The sequence below is a fragment of the Falco peregrinus genome, chromosome 2 (genome assembly GCF_023634155.1).
Source record: "Falco peregrinus isolate bFalPer1 chromosome 2, bFalPer1.pri, whole genome shotgun sequence".
Lineage (NCBI taxonomy): Eukaryota > Metazoa > Chordata > Aves > Falconiformes > Falconidae > Falco > Falco peregrinus.
The window spans coordinates 32,311,480-32,339,406 of NC_073722.1; the positions used below are offsets into that span (position 1 = coordinate 32,311,480).

The 27,927-nt window shown below is 41.1% G+C and overlaps 2 protein-coding genes across 7 annotated transcripts in view; one reads left to right on the forward strand and one right to left on the reverse strand.

Moving 5' to 3' along the window:
- Positions 1-15,999, forward strand: part of CCDC149 (coiled-coil domain containing 149) — a 52,114-nt gene extending 36,115 nt beyond the window's left edge. Inside the window, exons 10-14 of one of the 6 annotated variants that reach the window (XM_055795634.1) lie at positions 2,162-2,238; positions 3,588-3,620; positions 7,330-7,437; positions 11,924-12,514; positions 13,110-15,999. In XM_055795634.1, the coding sequence (XP_055651609.1) occupies positions 2,162-2,238; positions 3,588-3,620; positions 7,330-7,437; positions 11,924-12,513 (808 nt within the window). In that variant the 3' untranslated portion in view covers position 12,514; positions 13,110-15,999. The remainder of the gene's footprint in view (positions 1-2,161; positions 2,239-3,587; positions 3,621-7,329; positions 7,438-11,923; positions 12,515-13,109) is intronic. The other 5 variants (XM_055795635.1, XM_055795636.1, XM_055795638.1 and 2 more) reach the window with 5 other exon arrangements.
- An 860-nt stretch (positions 16,000-16,859) lies between these two features.
- On the reverse strand, positions 16,860-18,351 carry SOD3 (superoxide dismutase 3). Its single transcript, XM_005244647.4, has 2 exons — positions 18,208-18,351; positions 16,860-17,781 (listed from the first exon to the last, which is right to left on the reverse strand). The coding sequence occupies exon 2, from the start codon at positions 17,763-17,765 to the stop codon at positions 17,052-17,054; it is 714 nt and encodes a 237-aa protein (XP_005244704.2). The 5' UTR covers positions 17,766-17,781; positions 18,208-18,351; the 3' UTR covers positions 16,860-17,051.
- Between the last annotated feature and the right edge of the window lie 9,576 nt (positions 18,352-27,927).

Below are 27,927 nucleotides of genomic sequence, written 5' to 3' on the forward strand. Positions count from 1 at the left end.
TGCTCCAGAACCTTTAGAAATAGTGTGGTACAGCTGATAAATGAATCACGGAATTTAAGAGAAGCAAGAGAAAGGTGACTTTGCTATTGTTGTCTGAATAACAAGAGCAGTAGCAATAACCGAACTTGATGCAGAGTGTTGTTTCCTTCTGTGATATGGCTAGCCGACAGGGAGGGCACTATCCTTCCCCCATTTTCTGCCATGAAACTACTGGTGAACTACTTATGAAAATAATCAGGATTTTTTTCTTTTCCTGGCAGAAGCGGTGAACTTGTGACCCCTTTGTGGTGACAGTCATTAGCCAAATGGAGGTTGTTTTGTCAGCTCCCTGCCTGAGCTAACATGATGCAGAAGACTTGCATCATCTCTGTCTGTTCCCTGCTTCTCTAAGCCAGGGGAACGTCAGGTCCTTCAGCTGACCCTTGGTGGGGCTTTAGACAGGGAGATAGAAGTGGGACCCCTGGCCCCCTGTGCGCAAGGTAGAGCCTCTTGAAGTTGCTCTGTGCTTTTCTCCATCACTTGTGGCTTTGTACTGCAGAGCATAGTTGCTGGATGTTGGGCCATGCACTGGGATACACAAATAGTTATTAAGGCTGAGTCTCTCATGCCAGACAGAAGCATTCTGGAAGTGAAATCTAGACTTGAACAATTTTGATTGTAATTGGAGAAGACAGTAATAGATCCATCATAACCTTGGTAACCTATTTGATTGCTGAGTTTCAACAGGGAAATAAACATAACTGCTCCCAAATGTCTTCTCTCCTCTGCTTGTAAATGTGATGCACTGTTTGCTTTCTAGTTGATACACACCACTGTACCTTTCAGTGCTTTCTTTGAGATTTGTTATACGCTTTGTCTTTTACATCACTCTCTCATCTTGATATTTTTGTAATCTTTAAAATACAAGGCTCATTGCAGAGCCCTCACAGTAGAGAATTAAAAAATACTTAGTCCTTGTTAGTCAGTTTGTCTAGCCCCTTTGGTGTTTGCTGGGTTTGCTGTGCTTCATGGCCTTCCCAAATTCTGCCATCTTGTCAGTAACGACATTCCCAGTATGCTCCAATGTCTGCAGCATAAAGCCCTCACTGGAGAGCACACAGTGCAGTATTGCAGAGCTCTGGTGAGCACGGGAAGATGCTCTTGCCGTGCTGTGTTGTGATATGCAGCTTCTCCATTCAGTTCAAATTTAACTGACTTGTCCTGTTGCTGTAATTTGATGAATAAAACTTGCTGTCCATTATCTCTGCTGTCATGTTTAGAACTGCTGTCTCTTCTAGGTTTCTCACTCTATTGAGTATTGTTTGAGATTTACTTAAAGACTTCTGACTCTAGGAGACTTGCTGTGCCTCTGAGAGAAACACTTTCAAAAATTCTTTGGAAAAAAGAGCTTTCCTTGCAAGGTAGAAATCTCTCATTTGATCTGAGGAGAGAATTAAGACTAAAAGTTAAATCCTGCAGGAGAAGTAACTGCAAATAGTGTTTGTGTAGGAATCAGATACAAAAGAAGAGATGACCCAAGAAATGCAGTGAAAACTAAGAGTGGGTGATAAAGACACTAAAGAGCTTGAAGCTTTTTAGTAAAGTAGAAAACAGGGTTCAGCACTAAAAGCAAAGATGTGGTAGAAAAGATATTCCTTGCCATTTTAAGCAATCTTAGTGATAGAGAAACCTCTGTGAACAAAGGACTAGGCCAGAATTGTGTCTTAGAACTTCAAAATCAATCTAGATGTTGTATTGAATTTTCTGGATTTTGTCTTCATAGCTTTTATCTTCTGGTTTTAGCTGTAGATAAAGTAAAAGTAACTGGGAAGAGATATTTGCAGGCAAAGAAATAGAAACATTGTGAGTTACTGTTCTTTGTCTTTACTGAAGGGCAAAGGTTGAATGTCCAGTACATCCTAGACTTTTTTTTTTTTTTTTTTTTAACCCATGGGCTAGATTAGACAACTGTATTTAATTTTCTTCTAACTCTGGGAGAGGATGTCCATTGCCATTAGCGAAAAGGGATGACTGCATACAGGTTTACTGCACTAGTTAAGTAATAAGTTAAAAATTCAACTGTAGCCATGTAAGCAATTGGGCTTTGGTTACCTTAGTATAACACAGAATCTCACCTCAGCTGACTGTCGCTGGCTTCTGTTTTTGTTTTCTTTTTCCAAAGAATTCTAGGTAATCGAGTGGCAGAACTAGAAAAGAAATTAAGAACTTTGGAAATTGCTGGCTTGTGGAGTCTTCCAGGTTAGTAGAAATTCAAGAGAACAGCTTGCATTATTTAGTTTTCAGGGGTATATTTGCATTTATGAAAAGCTTGGCTATAACTTTTTTAATGACAGTTATTTTATGAATGTGCTATTCAGCACATTTGCAAAATTAGAAACCTCTAATAAATGTTAAGTTGAAACCAGAAATCACTAAACTCTTTAAACTCCAAGTCAGATATATATACTGGAAAAAAAAAAAAAAAAAAGCTTTTAAATACTGGAAATAACCAAATTGGCTCCATAGTCTGCAAGCAAAAAAAAAAAGGGTACTATTTCATTTAAACAGTTGTATGAAATGATATATAGGATATTGGCCATTATGTTTTTCAACAAATGTTATTTATTTTGTACTTGTTGTCACTTCCATGGATTTTATTGCTGTATTTTTAATGTTCTTCTGTAGAATCATGAACTCTGAGAAATTGGAAATGTAAATGGTCTTAAATTTTCTAGTCCATCTCTCCAGAACAGTCTTATTCCCTGTAGCATCCTAAGTATTGTATTTGGTTTTGAATTACTCAAGTAATGGGAGATTAATCTGCTTCCTAATAGACCTCACTGTTAGGAAAATATGCAATATTTAATTTACATTTACTTTTTGCTTCTTTTCTTCCCATTACACCCAATTGTGTCATCTTTAACCACTGTAAATTATGCTACTCCGTTGTTGGTGTTTGCATCATTAGGCTTTGTTGTTTACAGCTTCCTTATCAGTGCTACTGGGGGTGGGAGATAGCGTGATTTAGGTTTCTAGTGTTTTGGGTCTGTGTTTTTACCACCTAACCTTTACATCTAGAAAAAAGCTGAAGAGACCTTGTGACAAACCTATGCTGTTCAAACTGTTTGGCCTGATGTGATGTATTTCCACTTTAGTTTGCCTGTTGTAGGCATTCTCGGTCACCCTTCTGGAACTGGCTGTCGTCCTGACACTTTCCAGAACTGAAGGTCCCAAATTTGTTTCTGGGGCTCACTTACTTTTCCGTTAGTCACCTAACGTAGTGCGTTTGTCCCCCCCCACGTACTCCAAAAGATGCAGGTGAAATATTTGTCTAAAACCCTGCTAATGCAGTTTTGGATATTGGTACAAATGTATATCATAAACTCACCAGTTTAAGGTACTGTAGGATTTATTTTTCAAAAAATTCTGTTCTATGAAATTCATACACTAATAAATGCAGCATTTCTGATCTTTGAAAAATGCGTTAAAAAAAAGAAAGGAGCAGCGGGGACTTGTTACACAATTGTTGGTCTCTGTAGGTAAGGCGTCACATTAATGTGTATACAATAACAACTGTCTCTTTCCTTCCTTTCTTTTGCTGCCTGAAGGCCTGAGCTACAATGTCTCAGTGGGATTTGGGAGTAGGTTCTGCTTAACATATATTTTTAGTAACTGATTTTAGCAGTACGTTAAATATTGTCACTGCATGTAAATAAACAGAAATACTACCTCAACACTTTTATATCTGACAGTGTAAGATGTTCAGTCAAGTGAGTTAGATGACCACAAGAGAAACAGACGCTGTTCTACAAGACAGTTCCTTTAAATTGAGGAAAACAATGAGAAAGGATGATCTTAAGTATATGTAAAGGAATTTTACACTGGATTGCGAGTTCTGTTAAGCCCCTTTGTTGATTTGGTGCTTGTCTTCTAATTCAAGCGTGCGCTTTTGTTTCCAAGTGCATTCTAGTCCCAGGGTAGTCAGAAAAGAGCCTTGCAACACCTGGTGGGTCACCAATTTTCCTTTCAGAGCATGAAAAGCTTCCACTCCATAAAACAGCAGCATGTAACAAATAGCACAGAAACTACCACAGTGGACTCTGCACCTGAATATTGACTTGGGTGAGAGACAGAAAATGGAGATATCTCATCTAGTCAGTCTTAGATCTGGAGAGAAAAAAATATTATTTGGTTATGAGTTGAATTTTTTGTCATTGGAAAAAACATGCAGATGAAAGCTGATGTTCAGTCTAGCACAGAAAGAAGCGCACATTATAAATTGCAGGTTTTTAATCTGAAGTTAATGTTCCTACTTAGGCATCATTGTCCATATAACATTTATAACATCTCCTGTCACCATGATATTAATATCTTCCAAATGTTGTTAATAAATGATGCTGTTAAACTTTATCCTATTGAAGAAAGAGCTTGACCGCCTTTAATTTTTTGTTAGGTGACATATTTGTCATCTGCTTTTGAGCAATGCATGAGTGAACTCTGGGGAAGCTAAATCAAGAGGAAGTACACGTTTAATTTTTGAAATGGTGAAATTGGTAGCATAGCTCATTTCTGTAGAAGTTCTGCCTAACCACAAACTTTAGCTTCCCAGGTTTGGAAAATGAGCCTTAATTGAATCACTTGCGAGGTTCATTGCTGAAAAGAAAGCAAGCTTGGACATAGACTTGGCTCTGATTTTCTTTTTATGAGCCTGCTTGCCTTGAGAAGGAAGCAGAGGATGTGATGTTCACAGAAGCATTTAATTCTTTGCTTTGTCTTAGGTATGTTGAGATTCAAATATGCATGCGTAATATGTTAAGTGTATTCAGTAATAGTAAACACCACCTTATTCCTCTCACAACTTGACATACAGAGAAATTATTCTGTATTTTTTTAAAATCTAGCACTTCCTGAAAATTCCAGATCTCCACTGAAAAACAGTCCTTAAGAAAAGAGCTGACCATGACTCAGCCTTTTTCTGTCTGGGGTGATAAGAAAGTTTCGGTGCTGCCTCTTGCTCCACAGTAATCGATGTGAAGCAGGGGCAAGGTCGAATTAATGGGCTCAGCAGCTGCTCTGGGTATAGCCAGTTACAGCAGTGTAGGGTGCAGCAGAAGTTAAAAGAGGATACCCAACCCTGGAGAAGAAAATGAAGAATTTACAACTGCTGAAAACTTATTTGTGTACTTATTTTGAGATCTGTATACTTTCCACTAAATTCCTTCAAAAGTCATTAAATAGAGGAGCACGTAGCTATATAAGTTACAAAATGGAGCTTACATGGCAGGTAATTGAAATCCCCTGTGCGTAAGCCAACTTCAGATCATGAGTCACAGAATATAGTGCAGCAATACCCCCATGTCCCTCCTTCATGAACGGGTGTTGAGTCACTGTTAATGTATAAATATACATAGGACTTTTTGGGCTACATCTGTTGCTTAGATGGTGGATACTGAGTTTAGCTTTATTTTCTGTAACCAAGTTAGTTTGCAGAGAAAAATGTGGAAGTAGATGTGTTTCCTGTGTAAATACTGGCTGGAAGTCAAGAAGTTTCTTTTTTGAAGCTTGTCTTGGCAATCTTCAGGGAGTTTAGCTCAGGCTTTACTTCTTTTATTCCAAAAAAAAAAGGAAAACAAAAGTCCGCTTTCCACTTTAAAGTTACATCCCCCCAATTTTTTTATTCATCATGTTTTTGAATTTTGCTTCCTCTGTTGGATTATTTTGTATCTTTTTGGATATGTGGCTACTTTTGACAGTGTATGAACATCTGTTGGATGTTTTCATACCACTAGTTCCCTGTATGATTATTTCTTCTTCCAACATAAAATTCTTCCACTGTTATTACAGGAAAGTGCATTTGTCTAGGGGTTTTTGCATTTTGAAATAGCCGTCGGATTTGTTTTGCCTCCCTGCCCCTGCTTTTTTCCCCCCACTTTAATTAATTTTGCCTTGCACTGGGGGGGGGTTCTCCACCTTAGTGTTAATTAATGCTACTTTTTATAACTTGCTATGGTGAAGGCAGAATTCTGATGCATAGTTGACAGGGGGATCAAAGCTTGAAAAGATCCAGTTTCAAAAGCAGGAATTGCATTCATATTGCTGCAGTGTATACCCCGACATGTTAAGGTATAAGAACATCATTAATACCTTCAGGATCAAAGTATTTACAGCCAGTGCTTTCAAAAGTATTTAGGGATTGGACTATTCCAGTTAGACTCCATGGGAACAGCCTGACTTTCATTATTTCTTAGTAGGTACCAGAACTTTCTCAGAGCTGGATTTATTCTGGGTATCTCCTGACCTGCTGCTCTGTTGAAAGTCTTTGTCTTGGATGGGTGATTAGATTTAGGATGTTGCCTTAAGGTGAAACGTACAAACAGATTTAGAGGGGAGAAGTGGTTGTTACATAAATGTCCGTTCTTATGGAGATAAATAGAGCAGTAGCTTGCCACCTCCCCAGCCATTACTTATCGGTTGGCAGTTGTTCTGGAGGCCACACAAACACCACACTTAGCTGATCTTGCACATTTCCTGCCATTTCCCCTCTAGGTTTAAGGTAGTGTCAGTCACTAGAAACATGAGCATCCTGAACAGTGGAGGACTTCCTAAAGGATCTGCAGGTGTTTCTTTCTGTATTGCTAAAATATGTAAAGACTAGGCATCTACAGCAGAGTCCTCAGCTGAAGAGTTTCTTGCACTATTTTGTCTGCAAAACTGCTGGAAAATTGCCCTTTTCCATTTGGTTAAAAAAAAAGTTGCTCAGAAATGCTTTTGGAATTTTCAGATTAAAATCTCTCCTGTTCCCAGCAATGTATGCTTGCTTGCTCCAGCAGTTCTTAGTTACGCTAAGCTTTCAGTCTTCTTTTCTAAGGGACCATTGCAGGATAATATGTGTGTGAGTATGTAGTGTAAAATTGCACAAGTGGTACGAGCAGGTTCATCGTTGAGGCAGGGTAATAGAGAGTAAACAGTCAGAGCTGAACACGTGGTGGTAAGAGCATGCAAATGATCCATTACTCTTTGTAAAACTTTGGGTATGATCTGGTTGTTAATATTCTGAATTGAATGCTAACTGCTAATACAATTTGCTGCATACAGCACCTGGTCTTTCAAAATCTGTCCTTTGCTCAGTATTGCAGGTAAAAACAAACACCTCTTCTATATTTGACTTGCATATTCCAGCTCCAGTACGAACTATTTTTTTCCGTGCTGTAGAAGGATCATTTGAGATGCTTTTCTTGTTCTGTACTTTTCAATAATATTGCAAAAAAAATGTAGGATATGTTTGAATATCATTAGTGCACAATGGATGTAATTGGTGGATTGATGATTCTAACACTTTGGTTGTTTCAGGTGGAAAGGACACCATAACATTCAGTGACCCAGCCTTACCTGTTATACAGCGGTCCAGGTCACCATTGTTAGCGTTTACTGATAAGCCACAGAAAACTGTAATACAAGGTGAGCACCTGGAACGTAAGGAACATGATGAGAGCTGAGCACTCATTTCTTTCCAGAGAAAAAGTAATAAATTTTCATGCTGGGATAGCAGAATGTGAAGTTTCAGTGGTTACAGAGGTTGAATAAGTCATCCACAAGTAAAATGGATAGATGGTCCCAGTACAAATAGCAAAGAAATGACTGAAAAATGACTGTTGAATAGATTGCACAGGGCTAGGGACCGGGTCTTACACCTCACAGAATTTTCCTGCCAGATAACTTGATACTGTGAGAGGTTATTCATGCCATCTATGTTACAATTAACTGTCCCCTGCTCTTTTTCCCTCAGTTAAAATGCACAGTAGGAAAGCGTTCCGTGGAACTGGCTTAGCACTTTCCTGCATTATAGCTGGTATCTAGATGAATGGCTTCCTGATTGCACCCAGTAAATGGAAATACCTGACTCGTTTTCCCAGAGAAATTGACGGCTTTTTTTATAGTCTTGCATGTGTTTTGTTAAAAATCCTTCCCCAATAGCAAGCTTTAACATCTCTACAAAGTCAAGCTTAACTTTATTTGACAGTAGCAGAAGATAGTGGTTTGCTGATAACTTTGATTTATTTTTTTCCCCACTTCAGTTTTTTTATAATGGATGGGAGATGGATTATTATGCTTGCCTATCAGCATTTGGATAAGCTCTTTAATGGGCATAACATTTTGGTATGCCCAGATCTTACTCAGCTAACCATGAAGCATCATAAACAATTTATTTGTTAGTCCTGAAATTAAATAGATTGTGGCTTAATTTTGACTTTATTATCCATGTCATCATCTGATAAAACTTGACAGCCAGACTTATCATTTTTAATAATCTTGATCAGCTGATATTTTTGCTAAAAATAGAGTGAAACTATAGTGAATATTTCTCCAGTGAGTAATAATAACTCATAAATATTAATTTTTGGCCTGCTTAATCATTGATTTTTAATTAAATCTGCAGTTACTGAAAGTATTTACTTGGTGGCATTGTGCTCTTTCCTTTACGTATTTGTCCTAGGTGAGGTTGGTATTACAGTTTTGATTAAAGCTGCCTGTCAAATCTCATCAGGCCCTGTTTCTGTTGCTTTGTAACACTGCCAAACTTTAGCTCTGGGCTGAAGGGCTGAAGCTTTCCATGCCGTGTTTTCTACTTCAGCTGATGTTTTTAGTGTCAGCCAAAGAACTTTTTTGTGTTAAATTCTGATGACCACGTGTTTCGGGTTTTTTTTTTTTTCTTTTATTATTTTATTCTTTTTTTTATTTCTTTTTTTTTTTTCAAACATGCAAGCATTTAGTTTATAATTGAAAGAAATTTGAAAATGTTTCCACCCTGAGAAAACAGGCTGGAGGTTCCACCCCATTCTAAACCATTCGGTTTTAAATCTCACCTGCTAAAAACGATGAAAACCAAACCAATGATTCTGTTGAGCTTTCTTCAAGCCACCAACACTGATAAAATTCTGTATGCACTGTTCCTTCAAGATAATGTAAGCCCAGAGGGAACAAAACCTGGAGTAGAGAGGAAAGGAGGGCTAAGATCAGGACTCAAGTGATGGGAAGACTAGAGTAGATGGGGATTGACAGTCGAAGGAAGACTGGTCGAGCAGAGGTCAGAGCACAGGAGTAAGGAACCAAAATGCTGACAGTGAAAGCAAGGTGTAATAAAGAAGGCTGAAATCTGGATGAGTAATGGACAGAGTGAGTGTAGGGACTGGATAAACAAAGGGATATAGGGCAGGAGCAAAGAGCTAGGCAGGGGAAGAGAAGAGTAGAAGAAAACAGCCTTGGAGAGAAGACAGACAAGGATTAGACCTGTGGCAGTCATGGGAACAATCAGCTCCCAGTAGGTCATCACCCTCTTTCCTCCTCCCTATCCCAAACAGATCCGTAACAGAGCCAAAGTCAGTCACAGAGATCCTGTCGTTAAACTGGAGTATGTTAAGAAATTACTGTTCTGCCTGCACAGACAGCTTGGTTGTTGCCTTTGCATGTGGCCCAGTGTACCGGATAACCTGTAGTGAGAGCTCAGACAAAATTCATAAACAGGGCCAACTTGTCAGTGGCATAGATGAGCGCATATATGCTACCAGTTGTGCGGGGGATGCCATAGCTTCTAACCATGGGTGGAGCAGCAATAGCTCCTTCTGTTGCTCCACATCCTTCTTCTGAAGGATGCTTGGGGCTGCCATCTTCCCTTTGAAGCCTGGAAAGGCAGCAGTGTGTTTTCAGCTGTAGGGCATGTCCCTGTGCTTGGAGTCGCATGGCTCCTCTGCAGTCAGCAGCTATATGAGTGATACACTGAGTCACCTTTTGTGCCACTCGGCTTAGAGAGTGACTGGCTGCTGTTGAGTCTGAGGAGCTTGGTGCATATTGCAGTTTTTCATCTCTACAGTATACACCTCCAAAATCTGGGGGGGCTTGGCAGCTGGGAAGAATGTAGGAATGTGTTCATCAGCCTTTGTTTACCAAGGATCCTTGGTTTAAAAGTATTCCTGAAATAAAAACAAAACCACTTTTATTTTCCCATTAGTTGAATGATCAGTTGAGTGAAAACAGTTGATAAGTAGAATAGCAATGAAATCCTTACATATCTATAAATACTCGGCCTGATGTCACGTTGGGTAGCTATGGTTTTTTAAATAGTACCGCAGATATTTGTTGTCCGTTTGACCCAGGAAACGGTTTTAGCTTTTGCGCTAGCGTACATTCTTTATCGGAACTTTCTGTAATACATCAAATGTTGCTCTCCTTAGATCTACAGATAATCAGAGGACTTTTTCAGGGTTTTTTTTAGCTAATCTATCTGCTTACCCTGGTCTCATCAAGGCCTGTTTTAGTCTGTACTTGTTATCATTGGTTCAGTTAAGCTGGATGGTAGGAGTCTGTAGGATATACTGTGCAGTTCCTGTGTGAAGATGCATTATGACATAGTACAACCGTATGAATTAAAGACTGTCTTGTGCCACAAATCTCGCTTTATCCAATGCACAGGACGGCATAGATTATACTTGAGCAGTACAGTTGCTAATGAACAACTGTTCAGGGTTTTTTCCTCTTCATTGTTGAATGCATTGTTCCTGCTGTATTGCCTGTGTGCTATTTCAAGCATTCCCTGAAGACAAAAGTACTGTTTTTCTAGGAACTTTTCACTGGTGATACAGTGCTTTGAACCAGTTTATCTTCAGAAAATTGCAGCAAGGTGCCGAGATGGTGTTATCCCGTTGTAGAGAGGGGAAACTGAGGCACGCAAGGAATAAGGTAGAGTCCCTGCTAATTTCGAGGGCCAATTTGAGGTACATAAGTTTTGGCTCTTTTTGGAGTACTTTGAGTATGTGTGTTGAAACATACAACATGAGCAGAGCAGTACTGCAAATCAAGCTCCTAGGTTTCCAGCTGAGCGCTCAGATAATGAAGATTAGATCCTGTGGGTGATCACCTTTTGAAAGTTAATTTATCCCTGCCTTTTCCACAGACGTAAATTCCAGCTCTTCAGAGTAGCATTCCCGGCTTCCTTAGTGGTAGTAAAAGTTGTCTGTTCCCTTTGTGTCAACCCTTCTCTCACTCACTGGGCAGCTCCCAAATTACAAATGAGGCGGGCTCCTGTATTGCGTAGCTCTGGTCCTCCGGCAGCCAGGCTGCCCTGTGCATTGCACGAAGCAGGATTCCTGCAGGAGAAAGAGTAAAAGCTCATATATTAAAAGATAATGCATCTGCATGAGAAGAGTCTTTTTAAGCTGTCAATGCACCCATGCTCCTGGCATTTCCTGATTTTCTTTCTTGACTTCGCAAGCTTATTTTCAATGAGGCTTTTTGTCCTTTACATGGATGGGGACAAATTCTCTCCCTTTAACAAAGCTGTTTGTTTACACATTGCTGTTTTCTCTACTCTGACACTTTGTTCAGTGTTTGCCTTTTGGTATAATGGTATATTTAAAATTCTTCCACTGCTGCTTTGTTTTATGGTGTTACCCAAATTAGAATAATCTTTTATGTTAGGAGAAATGTTGCAGGACCAATAACGAAACGTCATTATTGGATGAAAGCCTGTGGAAAGCTCCAAATGAATGAAGCTTGTGTTACCCTAAAAGTAGTAGGGATGTGGGGATTAATGGTTAAGCTGTGCCAAAATTTTCTGTAGGTGGAGTGCCTTGCTTACAGCTGATACTCCTTTGAAAATTTGCCTGACCCTGCTGTTCTGCAGTATGGTATTGACTATGACTCTCTTAGAGTTGTTGGTGCGAGGGAAAAGACAGGCTGCAAAACAGGGCCAGATCCAGCAAGAAACCGAGTGTTGATTGCTTATCATCTAAGAAATGGGTCTGGGATGGGATAGGGGATCACTCTTAGAAATTCCTTACTGAGGTAAACATCTCTGTGGTTTGGCACTGGTGGTGATGGTCTTCAGGTCAGACATATAATAAATACCTGTAACTGACTAGAGCATCTCGCTGTTCCATTTCTCTTTCAGCAGAACAGAAGGGAGAATGCGATGAAACTTGTGCTGTTGCAAGTGAGTCCCTGGCTCCAGAGGGAACAAACTTAAATAACGGAAACCAAAATAAACATTTTTATCCTTCATTACCCCAGCTACCTTCTGAGGAAGAAGAAATAAACAAGCTTGGAAGTCAGATAATTAAACTGACAGAGCAGGCAGTTGCAGAACTGGAGGGGAAAAGAGCAGGCACTTCTGCAGGGGAGCAGATCACGGTGGCTGGAACGGAGCTTAATGGTTCATCTGAGGGAGAGTTCCCACTTTCCAGCCCTGACCCGTCTGACCCCACAGATCCCTCAAACTCGGAGAATGAACAAACAGCTGAAACTGAGGCCCTGAAAGACAATGATGAAACCTCAGAGAGTGATTGTGAAATTCCAAATGAAAGAGGGGACCGAAATAGCACCGTGGATGTGGTGCATATTGAGGGCCCTGGAAGGCACAGAGGGCTCAGTGTTACAACTGCACACACAAATAACAGCTTTGAGGAGCTCCCTGAATCTGAAAACAAGAAACCATCTGATCCTGCTGAAAACTGTGAATATTTGGATAACAGCTTGGCTTGAGGTATGAAATCCAGGCCCTCGAGCATCTCACTGTAATCCTTTTGCAGTGTCTGTGCTGCTACGAATATGATTGGTGAAACAGCGTGTCATGGGCATGATTTTTACATTGAACTGGTAGTGTTTGTCAAAGGTGTTTTTCTGTTAGTTTTGGCTACAGTGTACCAAAATTACCTAAGGGAAAGAATTAGTGATGAGGTTTAATCATGTTAGGGCTTTTTTTAATGATTTTTGGTTTTTACATAGATTGATTACATTAGTGTAGCAAAGAGACCAATGATAATGATTTATCATATTATCACTAGCCTTCTGTAACATGTATGGTCCTAGTGCTGGACTGTATTTTAATGGTTTTAATCTTCCAAGGATGAAAAATTTGGAGTGATAAACTGAGAAGCATCTTAAGGCTGCAAGCTTTTGCTTGTTTCTCAGACTGCGTTCTGTTTCTCTTTCCATATAGTGATGGGAAATCACATACTTAGAATAAAATCAGTTCCCTTATAAGAAGTTTCTGAAAACCATTGCTGCATCTATATTGTTTCTCGTTACAAACCTTTATATCTTCTGAACTGTACAAAATTTTTCCTTCCCTCTTCCAGCTCATCTCATGAAAATGCAGGCAATTATTTCACCAGATACCGAGAACCCAATTTAATGAAGCCAGAAGTCTTTCTCTGAGAAACAGCAATGCTGTTCCAAAGCAAGGGGAGCAGTAAGAAGAGAACCAGTGACATCTGGTCCACCTACTTGGCACTCTCGGTTACTAGAATTGCATTCCTCAACTTACAGGAGCTGGAACAGCCCTCAGGCTGAGTAACCGGTGGTAGATTTCAGCCTGCTTTAAAAAGGTGCCCTCCTTTTTAAAGGAATCTGTGTCTTTTTTATTTTCTTGTGTTTTGGAATTAAGGATAACTCTTCCTTTCCTCCTCGTTTCACCGGTCTATGGTGTGGTAGGTTTACTTGCATTGTTGCTGCTTTCTTAAACTTCTTCCCTTGTTGATGTTTAGTCATAGGAAAACATTCGGATAACTGGGGAAAAGGGAGGCTGCTGTCTCATTCCCTAGCTTGCTGCTGATGCTGGAGCTGTGCCACTCTGCTCCTGGGAAGGCAGCGACAAGGGAATACTTAATGTTGAAGTTAGCAGCTGTAGGAGAAGGGGAGGCATGTCCTTCCTCTCCTGTTTGTAGCATAAGGAATAGTCTCTGCAGCTGTGGAGCTTCTATGGGCCAGCAGCCGTCAAGGCAATTTTTCTGCTGGCTTGGGACCTAATTGTCTGTAAATGTTCATTTCTCACTCCTAGAACTTGAAACCAATCAGAGAGAATTAAATCAAATTTAATAAAATACCACTAATAAAAAGGAAAATCCCTCCCAGATTGAGTACTTCTTTGACAAATAACTGCCAGCTGCAAATTTTTACAGCCCACTTGTCAGCTAGTGAATAAACAGAGTTTATATTAGCAATACTGACAAACTCGTCTGTATATGGAAGATGAGCTAGCAGGTGCTGCCATAATCAAGGTGTCAGGGTCCATGAACAGTTTGTATTCAGCAGAAGAAAGACTGTATGTAAATTATTACATATAAGGAATGATAGTGGGAAGGTGAAAAATGTAGCTTGTCTCTGTTCTCATGTGTTTTCCCTAGCAGGTGCATCCATGTAACCCTTTCAGTGGCTCTCTGCAGGCAATAAAGCCATTCTGGCAGGGTTCCTCAAATACGTTTCCTTTCTCTTTAAAGGTAATTTGGCATTGCAGCATTTCACTGATATTAAGGAGCAGCCCTAAGGAACAAAAACCATCTGTATATTTAAGCATATTAGGAACATAAAGCAGTAAAAAAGTTTTTCTTTCATTATCCTGATCACAGTTTAAGCTCCTCATCACCTGAAAACACAAGAAGAGCTTAAGGATCTGAAAGATTGTTATGCTGTTCCTGTTAATTGCAACCGACTGCGTTATTGACTCATTTAGTGACAGCACTGACAAGTCCAAGGAGAAGTAGCTGCAGAAACAGAAATCTCCAGGAGAATGTAGCAGGACTTTTTCCTTTAGTGCTTGAATGTCACATGAAGTAGCATTTTATTCAAGACTTGTTCTTTTCGGTCTCTCACAGACTAATCCTGCACAGAGCTAAATATCAATGCAGTCAGAACTGAGGCAAGGGAGGAAGAAGGTCAAGATTTCAGGTAGCTGAGCTCAGAAATGTTGAAGGTGTTACACTGTTTCCCTGTCCTCTGCCTTTCCTGACCCACAGCTGTGTGAGTTAGCATTTTGCTCCGCGTCTCTTAACAGCCACTTAACACTGTAAATTAATGAAGAGCTTGGTGCAAGACTGAGCAGGTAGAAGCAGTGCTGGACCAACAGCTTTTTAATGCCTCATTCATTGATTCTTTTTAGCGTGTTTTATCTGTGAGAACATAGTGACCCAACAATTAGGATATCTTGGTAATTATTCTGACACCATTTTCCCTCTTAGATGCCATTTTTATATCTTTGCAATCATTAAATTCCAGTAAGATATCTAGATCTCTGGAAACCTCATTTTTAGTGCTATATCCCTGCTGCAGTACTGTCCCACTCCTTTCTGTGCTAGTAAATGTATATTCTAGCTGTGTTTTTAGCCTTCTCCCAGCAACAGAGGACTTCAAAGCCAGGAGACTTGTAAAAACATCTTTGCTGCACTATGTGATAACTAATTGAATATTCTTGTCAGTGTCTTCCTTGGATATTGCTTTAATTGATATTGTGCTGTTAGAACGATGATTCCCCACCCCCCATAAATTAATTAGCATTTTGTTGTGGAATGAACACTACTTCAGGGTTGGTTTTTTTCCTGGGGGTGTGTGCGGGTGTTGGTGTTGGTTTTCTTTGTGTTTTTTAGACTCATGTTCCCTTTAGGACTTTAGAAATGCAGAAGTGACATCCAGACATATAAGCCTTTTTGGTGTTGGGCTTTGGGGGAGCAAACTGGGAAGGGATAGTTGTAGCAGGGGTACGGAGAAGATGCATTTCGCAAACTGATTTTAAGGAGTTTGTCTCGCATAAAAGTGAATTGATGCATTATCAGTGAGAAGGATTTTATTTGAAAATATGATGTTGTGGTTATTTGAAAAACAACACACTGAATTTGTAAAATAAGTGTGTGAAAATGACAGATTAAGAAGCATCTTTTAGAATGTTGCTTTTTTTCTAAGTGAGGCTATTTTTAAGCATATGGGAATTTGTATAATAAAGACAGTGGAATTTCTTTAATCCCTATGAGCTCAGGAATGTATTTCAAAATCTTAACTGAGATTAAGTTGAAAGTCTGCTACGTTTCTAAAAGATAGGATTTTGTTTACCAACTTCTGTTTTGTAGTTTTACTTTCTAAATTATGCAGTTTAATTTATTTGCAAACTTGTCTTTTGTTGCTGCCTGGATTAACTGCACAACATGGTTAAACTGTATTAATACATTTTGTCATCTTTAATAAAAACATTTCCTGATACGCTTGTTCTGCCCGCTTGTTTCCTTTTCTCGGTATCAGATGAATGATAGTCATGAGGTAATGTTTTAGTATTTTCAGTGAGTTATGCTAAATTTAAAAAATAAAGCTTTATTGAGAGAGAGTTTTAAGTCTGATAATTTTCAGACTTAAATCTTTTCACTGTCACTTCTCCCAGTCTAAATTGACTGATTTACTTCCTACGTTTTTGTATGAAGAAACACACTCAGGTTCTTTTGGCTTTGAAAATAATATTTATCTCTGACCTGCTAACTTTATCATCATTGTCTAAGCAGTATTAAAACTTTTGTGTACAACTTAGTGACTTACAGGCACAAACTAGAGACTTTAAGGATTTTTTGCTGGGGAGTGATGGCAAATGAATATTTCTTTTAAGTCTGCTTTCAGATGTAAACATTGTGACTTAGCTATAGCTATGTGGACAATTTGAAATAGTTAAGAAGCTTGTACATGTTTGAGAATAAAACCTGAAAACACAAGTAGAATAACACAATGGATCTAAAGTTTAAAACGGGAATGTCTGTGCTTTTCCTTGTTTTTAGGGGACATCTATTATCCAGGTCTTGCAGCACAACACCCAACACTGTTGAAAGGATAGAGATCATCTTGCCTTTCAGATTTGCAGCTGAATACAGGATAGCATCTAATGAGAGGCAATTTCTTACTCACCTTAACTTTTTTTCCTTGGGCATCTAACTTAATGATCCTTTAAGTGCCCCTTACAGTGCACAGACTCTTTACACACTATCAACTGTATCCGTTAGCACTCTTACTCTACATGCATTCGACTCCCAAACTGCATGAAGGGGAATCTTTTCTCTTCAGGAAAATACATCACAATGTTGAGTTGATGCTGTTTTTATTGATGGGCTTACAGAAAGGAGGCTCTACTAAGTGATACACAGGTCTTACAGGAGCAAGCAAATGGGAATGGAAATCCTTTAGCCATATATCTTAGTGGCCACTGGCACAGCCTAAGGTACTTCGTGCTGCCCAGGCTGCAGCCGGTTCCTGGTCTTCACTTAAGCCTGGTTCTATGTTCGTTTGTTGAGCCCTCTCTTCTTCTTGTCGGTAACCTCAGACAATTTCTCTTCCCACAAGTTCTTGTTGCATATCCCAATCACGCAGCAAGCCAGACGTTTCCCAGCATTTCCATTTTCCAAACTGGCCTTATTGTTGCCCTTGCCCATGTCATCTTCCTGCTCGTGGATCACAACGGATCTGCCCGTGATGGAATATGGACCAAACATAGTGGCGAAGAGATTTGTTTTGTATTTTCTGATTTTGCCTTCTTTAGGAAAAAAGTTGCCGAAATCCCCTGGGTGACGGGGGTGATTCACTCTGAAAGGGTTGTAGTGTCCTCCCGTAGAGTCACAGCCCTTGCTGAGATCCCCAAGCTCATGGATGTGTATAGCTCTGCCAGACTGATTGTTATCCAGCGGGAACCCATCCAAGTAAAAAATGGCTTCTAATCTTCCATATGAGTAATACTGTCTGAATAAGACTTGTCCAGACACTTGTGGCTTGTCAGCATCTATTTTGGAGCTGGGCTTCATTTCACAAGTGGCATAAATCATCCCATCCGTCTCGTTACCAGGCATTACCGGGTAAAGCAAATTCTGCCAGAGGTCATTCACTTTTTTCTGTATGTCATGAAACGACTCCTGGCTTGGGTCAGTTTCTTTGTCTGTCATGACACCAGAGGCAGACAGGGCAAGCCCGGTGACCAGAGAAAGGAGCAGAAGCATCCTGGCAATTCGGAGCCTGCAGAAGATACAAGAAGCCACAAAGAATTAAGGGCGTTTTGCAGCTGTATGGCTGGAGAGGCACACAGCCCGTGGCGGGGCTGAGCAGAACAGCTGGACCACGGTCCTGGCAGACTGCTGCTTTCTAGATCTGTCTAATGTGATGAACTGAAACTAAATCAGGATGTATACGCGTGTTTAAACACACAGCTGACACCCGTGACTAACAGAAATACTAGTGATTTTGTATTTTGCACTAGATCTGGATTTTAAAAGCTGTTTCTGTTTCCCTGCAGGAAGTAAGCCAGCCAAAGTGTTACTAAATCTATTTTAAAGTTTGTAGTGATTCCAGCAAGACAGTTTGCCAGGAGGCTTTTGCTGGTCCATCTACTTAATTGCTGTTAGGCAGTAGAAGGGAAAAGTAAAAATCCAACAACTTGATTACCTTGCGGAGCTGCTGCAGAACCCCTCAGTAGTAAGCGCTTTGCCTCGGCTCCTCTAAACCAAGATGTGATCGGACAGAAAGCCAGAGCTGTTTGAAGGTGATGCTACGGGAACTGAGTGTTTGTGTAAAAGTTAGGTAACAAGGGCTCAGGGGAGGCGTCACCGGAGAACCGTGGGAGGGGGGGCAGGCGGGGAGGGAGGGGGAAAACAGTTTTGGGCATTTTTGTTTTGAGCAGGATGAACACTTTGTCCTTTCTTGGTTAGTTCGTTAGTCTGGCCGTCAGTTCTCACCGACATTCAAAAAAAAAAAAAAAAAGGAAAAAAAGTTATCGAGCTTTTAAATTAATCTTCCTTTTGATGACTTCATGTGCTTATGTAAAATGAGTGACCTTCAACATGCAGTGAGGGGAGAGGAAGGAGATTTTTTAACTCACAGTCGGGCAGTTTGCTTTCTTACATGCTGGTTGTCGTGGAGCTAGTTTGCATTTTTATTCCTTCATTAGTCAAAATTGAAAGTGGTGCTTGAACAACACGAACAGTTTCAGCTGGACGTATACCAAAGTTTCTGTGGTTTTAAAACCTGGATTTGAACTGGCGATGCAGAGGTACGTTTCAGCAACGCTTTCCGGGAAAGTTTTAGGGCTAGTTAGTGTCTGCTGCTTTACTTGCCAAGTTATCCGCTCCACTGAAACCATTTTTTTCTTCATTTTTGGAGATAGCAGCGATTTCTTTCCAAAGAGAGAAGTCAGCAGTACTGAGGCAGCGCAACATCTGACTGAGGCGCAGGGAAATTGCTTCCCAGAGCTGGCTGGAGCACGGGTAGTTCACGTGTGTTTCATCATCCCGTGAGCTGCGAAGTGCTCTCCCCTCGGGGGCATTGCCCTGCCTGCAGCGCTTCCCACAACCGCAGCTGAAACGTGGATTCAGCCATCGCAAGAGCAATTTAACAGGCTGTGATTTCTGTGGAGAGAAAGGAGCAGCTCTTATTACTCAGATTACTCAGAAACAATTCTCAATGCAAGAAAATGGCGAAGAAAATCCTTTTCCCCAGTTCATGTCTCCTGCCAGCTGGGTGAGGAATGGGACTGTCAGCTTCTGGAATGGTAAAATTGTGTGTGTTAATCTTAGCGGTATCGTATACTACTACATCAGATCCAAGATACTCGGTTATCTCAGAGCTGATTTTTTTTCTTTCTGTATGAAGGAGAGCAGAGCCAGAGGAGTGTCAACTATTTGGATCATTAGCCAGGGACTGGAAATACAGTTAACTTCTGCTTGGGATATTGGGATATTGAACATGTCACTTTAGCCCTGGGCTTCAGTTCCTAATCTGTGAAATAGGCCAACCGATATTTCTTTTCTTCAAGGTATTTATGAGTTGTTCAAATTGCTGTGCTTGTGGGAGCCACGCGGCGTTCGGTGGAAGCTGAACCCTAAGGCCGAGAGCCAGGGGTGCCTGTTACCCCAAACCTGACGCTACCTCCTTTGCAGCTTCTCCCAAGTTCATTCACTGGCAGTCCCTGAGCTGGGGAAATCCATACTTGTGGCACGGTAATACTATGAAATTGCTTGGTTTTGAAGCACTTTTTAAAAAGTAAAATGTTTTCTAATCACATTTTGTATGCAAAAAAATGTTCAGCTCAAACTAGACAAATGTTAGTTTCAGTTTGCTTGGTTAAGGGTGGTTTAAGTTTGTAAAATGAAGGAAGCAAGCATCCAGTTTTAGTAGTATTAGAAAAAACTATTTCTTAGCATCACAAACCATTTTTTAAAGGGGACGTGATAAATGGAAGGAAGAAAGGAGCATCATTCATGGTTTACTCCTTGAGTCTGAAAGTAGTGGACTGCAATTGAGTTTACCACTTCTGCAAGGAAATTTCTGAGCCAGCAGTCAGTGCTCCAAGAAGAGAATTTTAAAGCTTTGGTTGAATTATAAGGCATTTTGAAATAAGAATTAGGGCCAGAATTTTAGCTGGTTTAAACACAGCAATGCTGCTGGCTTCAGTGGTGTTTGTGCTGTTTTATACCAGCTGGGATCCTGTCCCTGAAAAAAACCTACCCTGAGAAGCCCAAGGTACTTGCTGCAAAGCTCCCTTTTGATGTACTGCACATGCGGGACCAAAGCAGAAATGCAGAAGGGTGTAAAGGAGATGATCAAAGGGACAGAAAGGACTGCAGCAAAGCTAAATGATGTGTTTGTAGTGCTCTGCACTTCAGAGAATGAAAAGGAAATACTAGCTGTGGGCTGCTGTCGGAAAGATGTATTTTAAAAAGGAGGAGGTCTCAGAACTTCAAGAAATGCAGTTGCCCAGGTGATTTGGCAGTCAGTCTGGGTCTGAGAGATGGTTGCTAAGATCTAACCAGGTATATCGTTAATGTCTGTTGTTACCCACTGCCTATGTTTTAGTTTTCTAGTTAAAAAGAGGTGCCGAATAATGGGCTAACAGCCTTTAAAGCAGACAGCGGCTGATGGGAGGGAAGCCCGCAGTGACCTGACCATGCACTTGTGTTACAATCCCTATTTAAAAAACAGACCTCTGCTTTTGTCCCAGGTGTACAGGTCTGTTGTATTCTGAATTTCATGCAATGTCCTAGAGTCTCCTGGGCTGTACAAGACAGAGTCATCAAAACAACTTAAGCAAGGCTCTCTGGACCACATAGAAAAAAAGACTTGGCTTTACTCATGGGACTTTATACCAGGCTCTGATTGTGAACTCTCAGTCCACATTATGACCTTCAGGGTTGGTTGGCTGGTGGGTCGGTTTTGTGGTGACGTTGTCCTGTTGCATCACCCTGCTGTTCGACTTCACGTCATTTGATTTGTCCAGCACAGTTAAACGTGATGAAGAAATGCTGCTAGAAGGGCACCCTTTTGTAGCAAGCCGTAGCCTTGTTTTGTGTCTCCAGCACCTGGATCTGCTCTCAGTGATTTTATGGTAGAATGATTCTCCATAAAAATGACACCCAGAGAAGGCAGGTTTTACGTCTTCTGCAGTGGGTGATGGACCTGACTGATGTTCTCCACGTATGGCTGAGGCTGGAGCCGCTAGAAGAAAGGGGATGTTTGTAGCCTGAGGGAAGCAGAGTCAAGGTCTTTGGGAACCTAATCTGCTCTTTCGATTCATGGCACTGAGTCACAGTCCCAGCCTGGGAGGCAGTTATGCTGGTGGGTCACCAGGCAGCAGCAGGGGCACCTGGCATTTGTCGCTGCGTGGGCGTTAGAGACTGCAGGGCACCAAAACTTCCACACATTGAGTTTGGCACGGTACCGCACGTGCTCTGCGCAGCAATTGCCTGCAAGTGCAGCACCAGCCGCAAGTGACGTCTGGCACGTCCTGGTACCTGCCTGTGGGTCTGCAGGTAAAGCCTGCGGTGCTGATTTTCATCTGCAGAGGTATAAGCAGTGCTGCCGAGTTAGGCAGGATTTAGAAAGCAGAAATGCTGTCAGGGTGTCTGTGAAGCTGCAATGACTTTGACTATTTACTGCCTGTCATGCTGTCCAACACAGCCCGTTAATATGTGGTGGAGCTCTGGCACCCATAAGAGAGGTGCTTCATCCTGGACTGAGCAGTTCTTTAGCCCAGTGGCCAGCAAGATGCACCTCATCCCACAGATACTGTGGTGGAGGCACTTGTTTGCAGTTTCTATAAGGGAAAAAAAAAGATGAAAATGCTGTAGCAAACATAAAATCTGTCACTGGTCTAGACTTACTCTTCCTGTTTATTCTTCTTCCTTGACTTGGTGTTTCTATTTAAAGAAATAAAGACATTTATTTTCTAAGATAAGCATCCATATATAATATTATTGCAAAAGAGCTATATGCGTTTCCAACTTTTCAGGGCATTACCCGTAAAAAATCAAGTTAAATAAATACACAAAGGGGAAAAAACACTGTTCTCTCTGGGGAATAATTTCTCTTGAAAATAGAAGATTATGTAACTGTCAATGCACTCTACATCAGCCAATTTGAAAAATTCTTGAAATTCTTCCTCTTTAATAGCTTGAGAAGAAATAATTTTATGAGAATGAGGGAGAGATGTACTGTAAGCTTTTTGAAAAAGCTGCATTCAGAAACTCATTCTAGGTCTGACCATCTAATTTAACAGAATCTTATGTTTGTATATGAATAAAAATATAAACATGTAATGTAAAAAGTAGGGATGGAACCCAGCTATTAGATAATTTTGGTTATTATTTGTGATTGCATTAATTCCATAATCCTTTATTAAATGTTTATCCGTTCTGCTGTGTAGCATTAATCTGAAGAGGGGTTTTCTGTCTGAGAGGAGACAAGAAATAAACACGAGACTTTCCTCAAGCTCAGCATCCAATGACCGTAAATGGAAATATCTTGATTATTTTTTATTATTTCAAAGTGCACATCGCATACATGGTGCATATTTGCACAGCTTCAGCACCGAGTGTAGCTTCAAGCCAAAGCTCAGGGGCCACAGGAGGGCTGGGCCGGTAGGTCAGGTATATGAGCAGTGGTTATGTACAAATAGGTCAATACAAAATGATCTCTCTTTTTGTGACACTCACTAGTTGGCGTCACAGAAATCTAATGATCATCAGGGATGAACTGAGCCTGATTTTCAGATATTTCTATCCTTCCAGTGCACTAAAGAGGCACGACCGTTGGTAACAGGCGCTGGTAACGCCTTCTGCTTGTGCGTGCTGTGCTGCTGCTGTCGCTGCTGGGGCGGGCGGTGGGGCTGTGGGTACTGACAGCTGCCAGGTGCTTCTTGGGAGTGGTGGGCTTCAGGCGTCCTGCTTGAGTAGGAGGCAGCAGGACTTTCCAGGACCAAAAAGGGGAAACTCGAACCCTTCCTATGGGAACCAGCCCAGTCCTGGTCCAGGCTCGTCCCAGTCCACGGGAGCATGTCAGCAAGGTGCGAGAGGGCAGGTAAGAGCCCCTGCAAGAGGCAGGGGTGGAAGCAGGCAGGAAAGGAGGAATTACACTTCTACAGGCAAAAAGTTTAAGAGTCCCAAAACTGGCCTGATCCTCCTTCACACATTTCAGTTTAACTTCTGTTAAATGTGAAGGATTGGTCCAGTTTCACTTAAGCAGCAGACAACATTTCAAATAAGCAATTTAAACTCCTTTGATTTACATATTGCAATGCAGATACACTTTGCTTTATTTCAACAAAACGTAACCCAGCGTTCTCTTTAAACACCCTCCGAACTGTATTTGAAAGGCTATGGACTGTCATAGATACCCAGTGCAGTTAAAGAGTAGGAGGGAAAAAAAAACCTGTGCAAAGAAATAAAAGTTGTTTTAAAGAATGCTGGGGAAGTGGTGGTGTGTCCACTCACGATCCCTTGTTCTGTATCTGTGCTAAGGTCTGAAAGGGATTTAGGGACACCATACCCAACCGTACCAATGTGAATCATGACTTAAGCTTGGCTATCCTGTTCTTAAAATTAATGACTGATGAAGAATCTACCATCACCGTGGCTGGACTATCCTCCGTGTTACAGGTTTTTCTGCTCTGTAGCCTGGTTCTCAGGGCAGATTAGACCCAGTGTTTTGATTGTACCCACTACGGACATGGGGGACAAATTGTTCTCTTCTTTGCAGCAGCCTCATGCAAACTCGAGAGTTTAACTCTGTACCAATGGCCCTTCCCTCTTCCAGCTAAACAGTTCCAATTCTTTAAAGCTTTCCTCCTGAATTTTGTAGGCTCCTGTGTCGAATAGATTGCCTTTTCCTATGGGCTGTGCACCTCTTTGTGGAAGAGAAGTGCACAGACGCCTCAGGGCAGCAGCCATCCAGCATGAACTGCTACTGTCCTGGCCCTGCAGACTGTGTAACTCTCTGGATCATGCGATCTTTGCCTGATCCTTTCCTGCAGAACTGCTGTCTATGCAACTGCTTCCATTTTTACATTTCCTTAGTTGGCTCTCCCTGCCAAGTATGGGATTTTACCTTTGTCGTGAGTTACTTCACTTTTTTTTATTTCCCCCACCCCTTGGTGTTTCTCCAGCTTGTCATGAACACTTTGAATTCTAATCCTTCCCCACAGTGCATTTACAGCCCTTAAAGCTTGGTGTCAGCTGTGAATTTAATGTTTACTTTTTGTTCCATCATCCAAGTGATTAACAGAAGGGCTGAATAAAACCAAATCACAGACAAACTTTGGCACCTGAGGCGGGCTGTCCTCCCCGTTGGGAACTGACTGGTTTCCAGACCAGGTGCAGATTTCCCACCATCTCTGTACCTGCTTTACAGGACTGGGATCAAGACCATTTTTCTTCCCCCAGCTTGTGTGTAAGAATTTCATGTGAGATGGTCTTTAAGATATTTTAAAAACTAAGTAAAGACAAGCATCTACTTCTCTATATGCAAGACAGGTTATTCTCTTTTAGAAAGATAATAAAAAGTTCCTGATGTCTTTCTATTAATTTCCCTTTCTGGCTTTTAGGTGAACGCAAAAAGTTTGCCTCTTCTAGTGTTTTTTCTGCGGCTTTGACTCCTGGATTAAGCCTCGCCTATCCTCCCTGAATATCCTCAGACTTCCTATAGGAACCAAAGTCATTTACTGGCCCTGCCTCAATGTATCATTATTCCCCTGTGTTATCATTATTCCCCTGGGAGAAGCAAAGTGTCTTTGAAGTGCTGCCTAACTCTAAGTGGTGTCTAAAACCTTAGGCGTCCAAAACCTAATGAAAAGCTATCTTTTATGTGCACATCCCCACACTGCCGTGTCTCCCTTCTGCCCAACGAGTCGGTGGGACCCATAGGATTTCAATGTTACATCGGCTGCGGAAGCAAAGGTGAGGTTAATTCACGCTAAGTAGACTAAACACATTTCAAAGGTTCATGTTTCCGACCATTTTACTTGCAAACAGCACCTGTTTGTAAAAGTCTCCCGCTTTGTCCATGTTCCCCACCACTTTCATTGTGCTTGCCGATACCATAGGCACATTGCACCAAAACCAGGTAAACTGTGCCCGTTCCTAAGGCTGCATTTTAGTGCAGAGTCATATGTGCACGTCAGGTTAATAAATAAGTGGAAAATTACAAGGTTTTATTTTACAAACTCAGGAGGATCTTGGTACTTCAATGCCACTGACAAGAAGCTCCCGTTAGCGCTTACATCCTTGCTAACACCTGTAGTCACCAACCACTTGCCCAACAGGCAGCTGGAGCTCAGCAGAAGCAGAGGGCAGCCATGCATTGTGAAGGCAAAAGCCCACCTGGCTGATATCAGACAGCAGTTCCTGCTCTGATAAGAGCCTAACTGCAAATGTTGTGTGCGGAGGTCCGTGCCGTTGGCCGGTAGCTATGAAAGGCAATGGCCCTGGGCTTCTGCTGAAGTCAACAGCAGCACCTGGGGGGTTCCTGAGGAGGTTCCTTATCCTTGAATACTGCAGGGCACAGGAGAGGGAGTTCCTGGAGGCTTTCTCAAAGCAGGTATTTTATCACATATGTTGTGGTAAGCTGCTACTGAAAAAAAGTATGGCTTACTGTGGATCCCCATCTCCTCTGAAAATGGTGCAGGGTAGCTGAGGGCTGGACCTCTGGGTACTTTCAAAACAGTTTGTGGTAAAAACCATTGTATTTTTCAGAACTTTCAGAACAGCAGAAAAAGAAAAAAATATGCATATTTTTGTAGAGTAAAAATTGTTTTCATGGTAAAGTGGCCCCCCACCTTTTTAGTCATTTATTCTAGTGGGTTGATTTTTGTAAGCATAACAAAAACCCTGGGAGATTAATGAAGTTTAACAATGTGTGTTAATTACACCCACTTTTCTTGTCTCAGTGAAAACACGGGATCCTAAATCCTATTTACAATCTGAAATTTCAGAGATTCCAGCCCCTCATCTGACCTTAACATCTCACAGTTTCACGCAGCTTTCGTAAGCCTGTGCACATATTTAAGTTCCCCTGTGGAGAGTGGTTTTGGAGATCAGATGTTCAAGGATTAGGAACACAAGAGGTTTTTACTTTGTTCAAAATAATTTTGTCGTTTTAGTGTAAATCATAATGATTGTTTTCTTGAACTGTCAACTGGGTGAATGGGTAAACCATTTTAAGGAGCATTAAATAAAACCATTTTAATTTCTAAATGGCTTACCTTGAAGAATTTTAACATAAATATTTTTCACACTCTGAAGTTTTATCTGAAGTACATATTTGCACTTGAATTCCTCCCCTGAGAAGAATAAGTCCCAACTAAGTAAATAATTAAAGTCAGGAGCCAGCCTGAGGCTGAGCAAGTAGGAATGGTCACCTCTGTCTGAAGATGCTGTTACTACTGTTTATATTTGCATTTGCTTTTGTGGTGGTGGTGGTGTTTCTGTTTGTTTTTTCTTTTAGCTTACAGTAGAACAAAGTTTCCCCAAACGGTGTCGGGTTTTAGGATCTCTGCAGAGATGCAGCGTGGTTCTGTGGATTCTGATTTCGGACCAGAGGATCCCTCCCGTTAGTTCCAACACAGCAGCACAAAGGATTCTTAGCACCTCAGAAGCCAGGTGTTTGGCCCTAGAAAAACAGGGGATACATAGAAGGCAAAACACATGAAAGGACTGGTTTTCTCACCAGCTCCAATATATGCATTAATAAGCAAGACTGAGAATGCCACCTGCTTACAGGAAGGTTTTCAATTCACAGGGCATAGAGTTCTTAATAGTATTCCATTAGATATAATGAGCTATGCTGGTGCAGATTTCCCCCACGAAGTTAGTACACATTTGTACAAAATAAGGCTCCTGCTGGGGTGCTTTATGAATGTGGAGTCTTTCAGTTAAATAGGATAACCAGCTGTTTTCCAGGGCACATGGAGAAATCCTTGGATTGGTTTTTGTTCCTACTCCTGGCATTAGGATGCCTGCAAAAAAAAAAAAAAAGAATAAAGCCAGAAATATTTCACTGTGGCCTTCTTGAAGGGAAAGCAATCCTTCAAATGCATCAAAAATTGTTCTAACAGGTGCAGGAAAAAAAAAAACCAAAGAGAAAAATCCATTTTCTTTGTCCTTTTATTTTGTTACAGCCTGCCTTCCATCTTCAGCCTCCAGGGTACCCTCCCATGAGTTGTCTGTTTTGTTACTTGCAAGACTTTATTCCCCAAACCTGCAGATGTTATTAAAATTGAGGATTATGAGGTTATGTAGTATGTGGTAGAAGCCAGATACAGATTGGATGTTTTTATTAGAGGATTACCAAATTTTGTTAACAGGAGTGCGCCTCAGTAATTCTACAGGAAGCTCCGCTGTGCTTGTTATAAAACTGATCCTGAAGCAGATACGGAGCTGCACCTTAGCCAGGTCCAGCTTTCTAACCGTGCTGAGGACAGGTCCCATTCATGATGTGCAAAGCTGGATCATTCCACGTGATGTACAGTGGTTTTACTGGAAAAAATGAAGTGGTCGTGGCAGAAAGTAGCTCATCTCACCATAAAATGCCAAATATCCTGACGTCTTGCTCACTTCAGAATCCTTTTCCACTGCTGGCACACATTATAGGCAGCAAAAGAAAATCAGCATATCAGGTATGTGTTTCAATGTTAGTTTTAAATGGAGTGGAAATATCTAACGCTTTTTTGTAGCTTTTTGTAACTGGCACATCCCTAATACATGACGCTAGGCCTTTAAGCAATCTTGTTGCTCCCAAGGCATGAGATTATGATGACGTATAACTACCTGTGTTAATGTCAGCACACTGGTGTGTTTGTGGGGGGCTGACTGAAGCTAGTGAACCTGAAGCAAGAAATCG

Excerpts from the sequence above, each read along its gene's own strand:
- SOD3 (XM_005244647.4), bottom strand. The coding sequence starts at position 17,765 with ATGCTTCTGCTCCTTTCTCTGGTCACCGGGCTTGCCCTGTCTGCCTCT.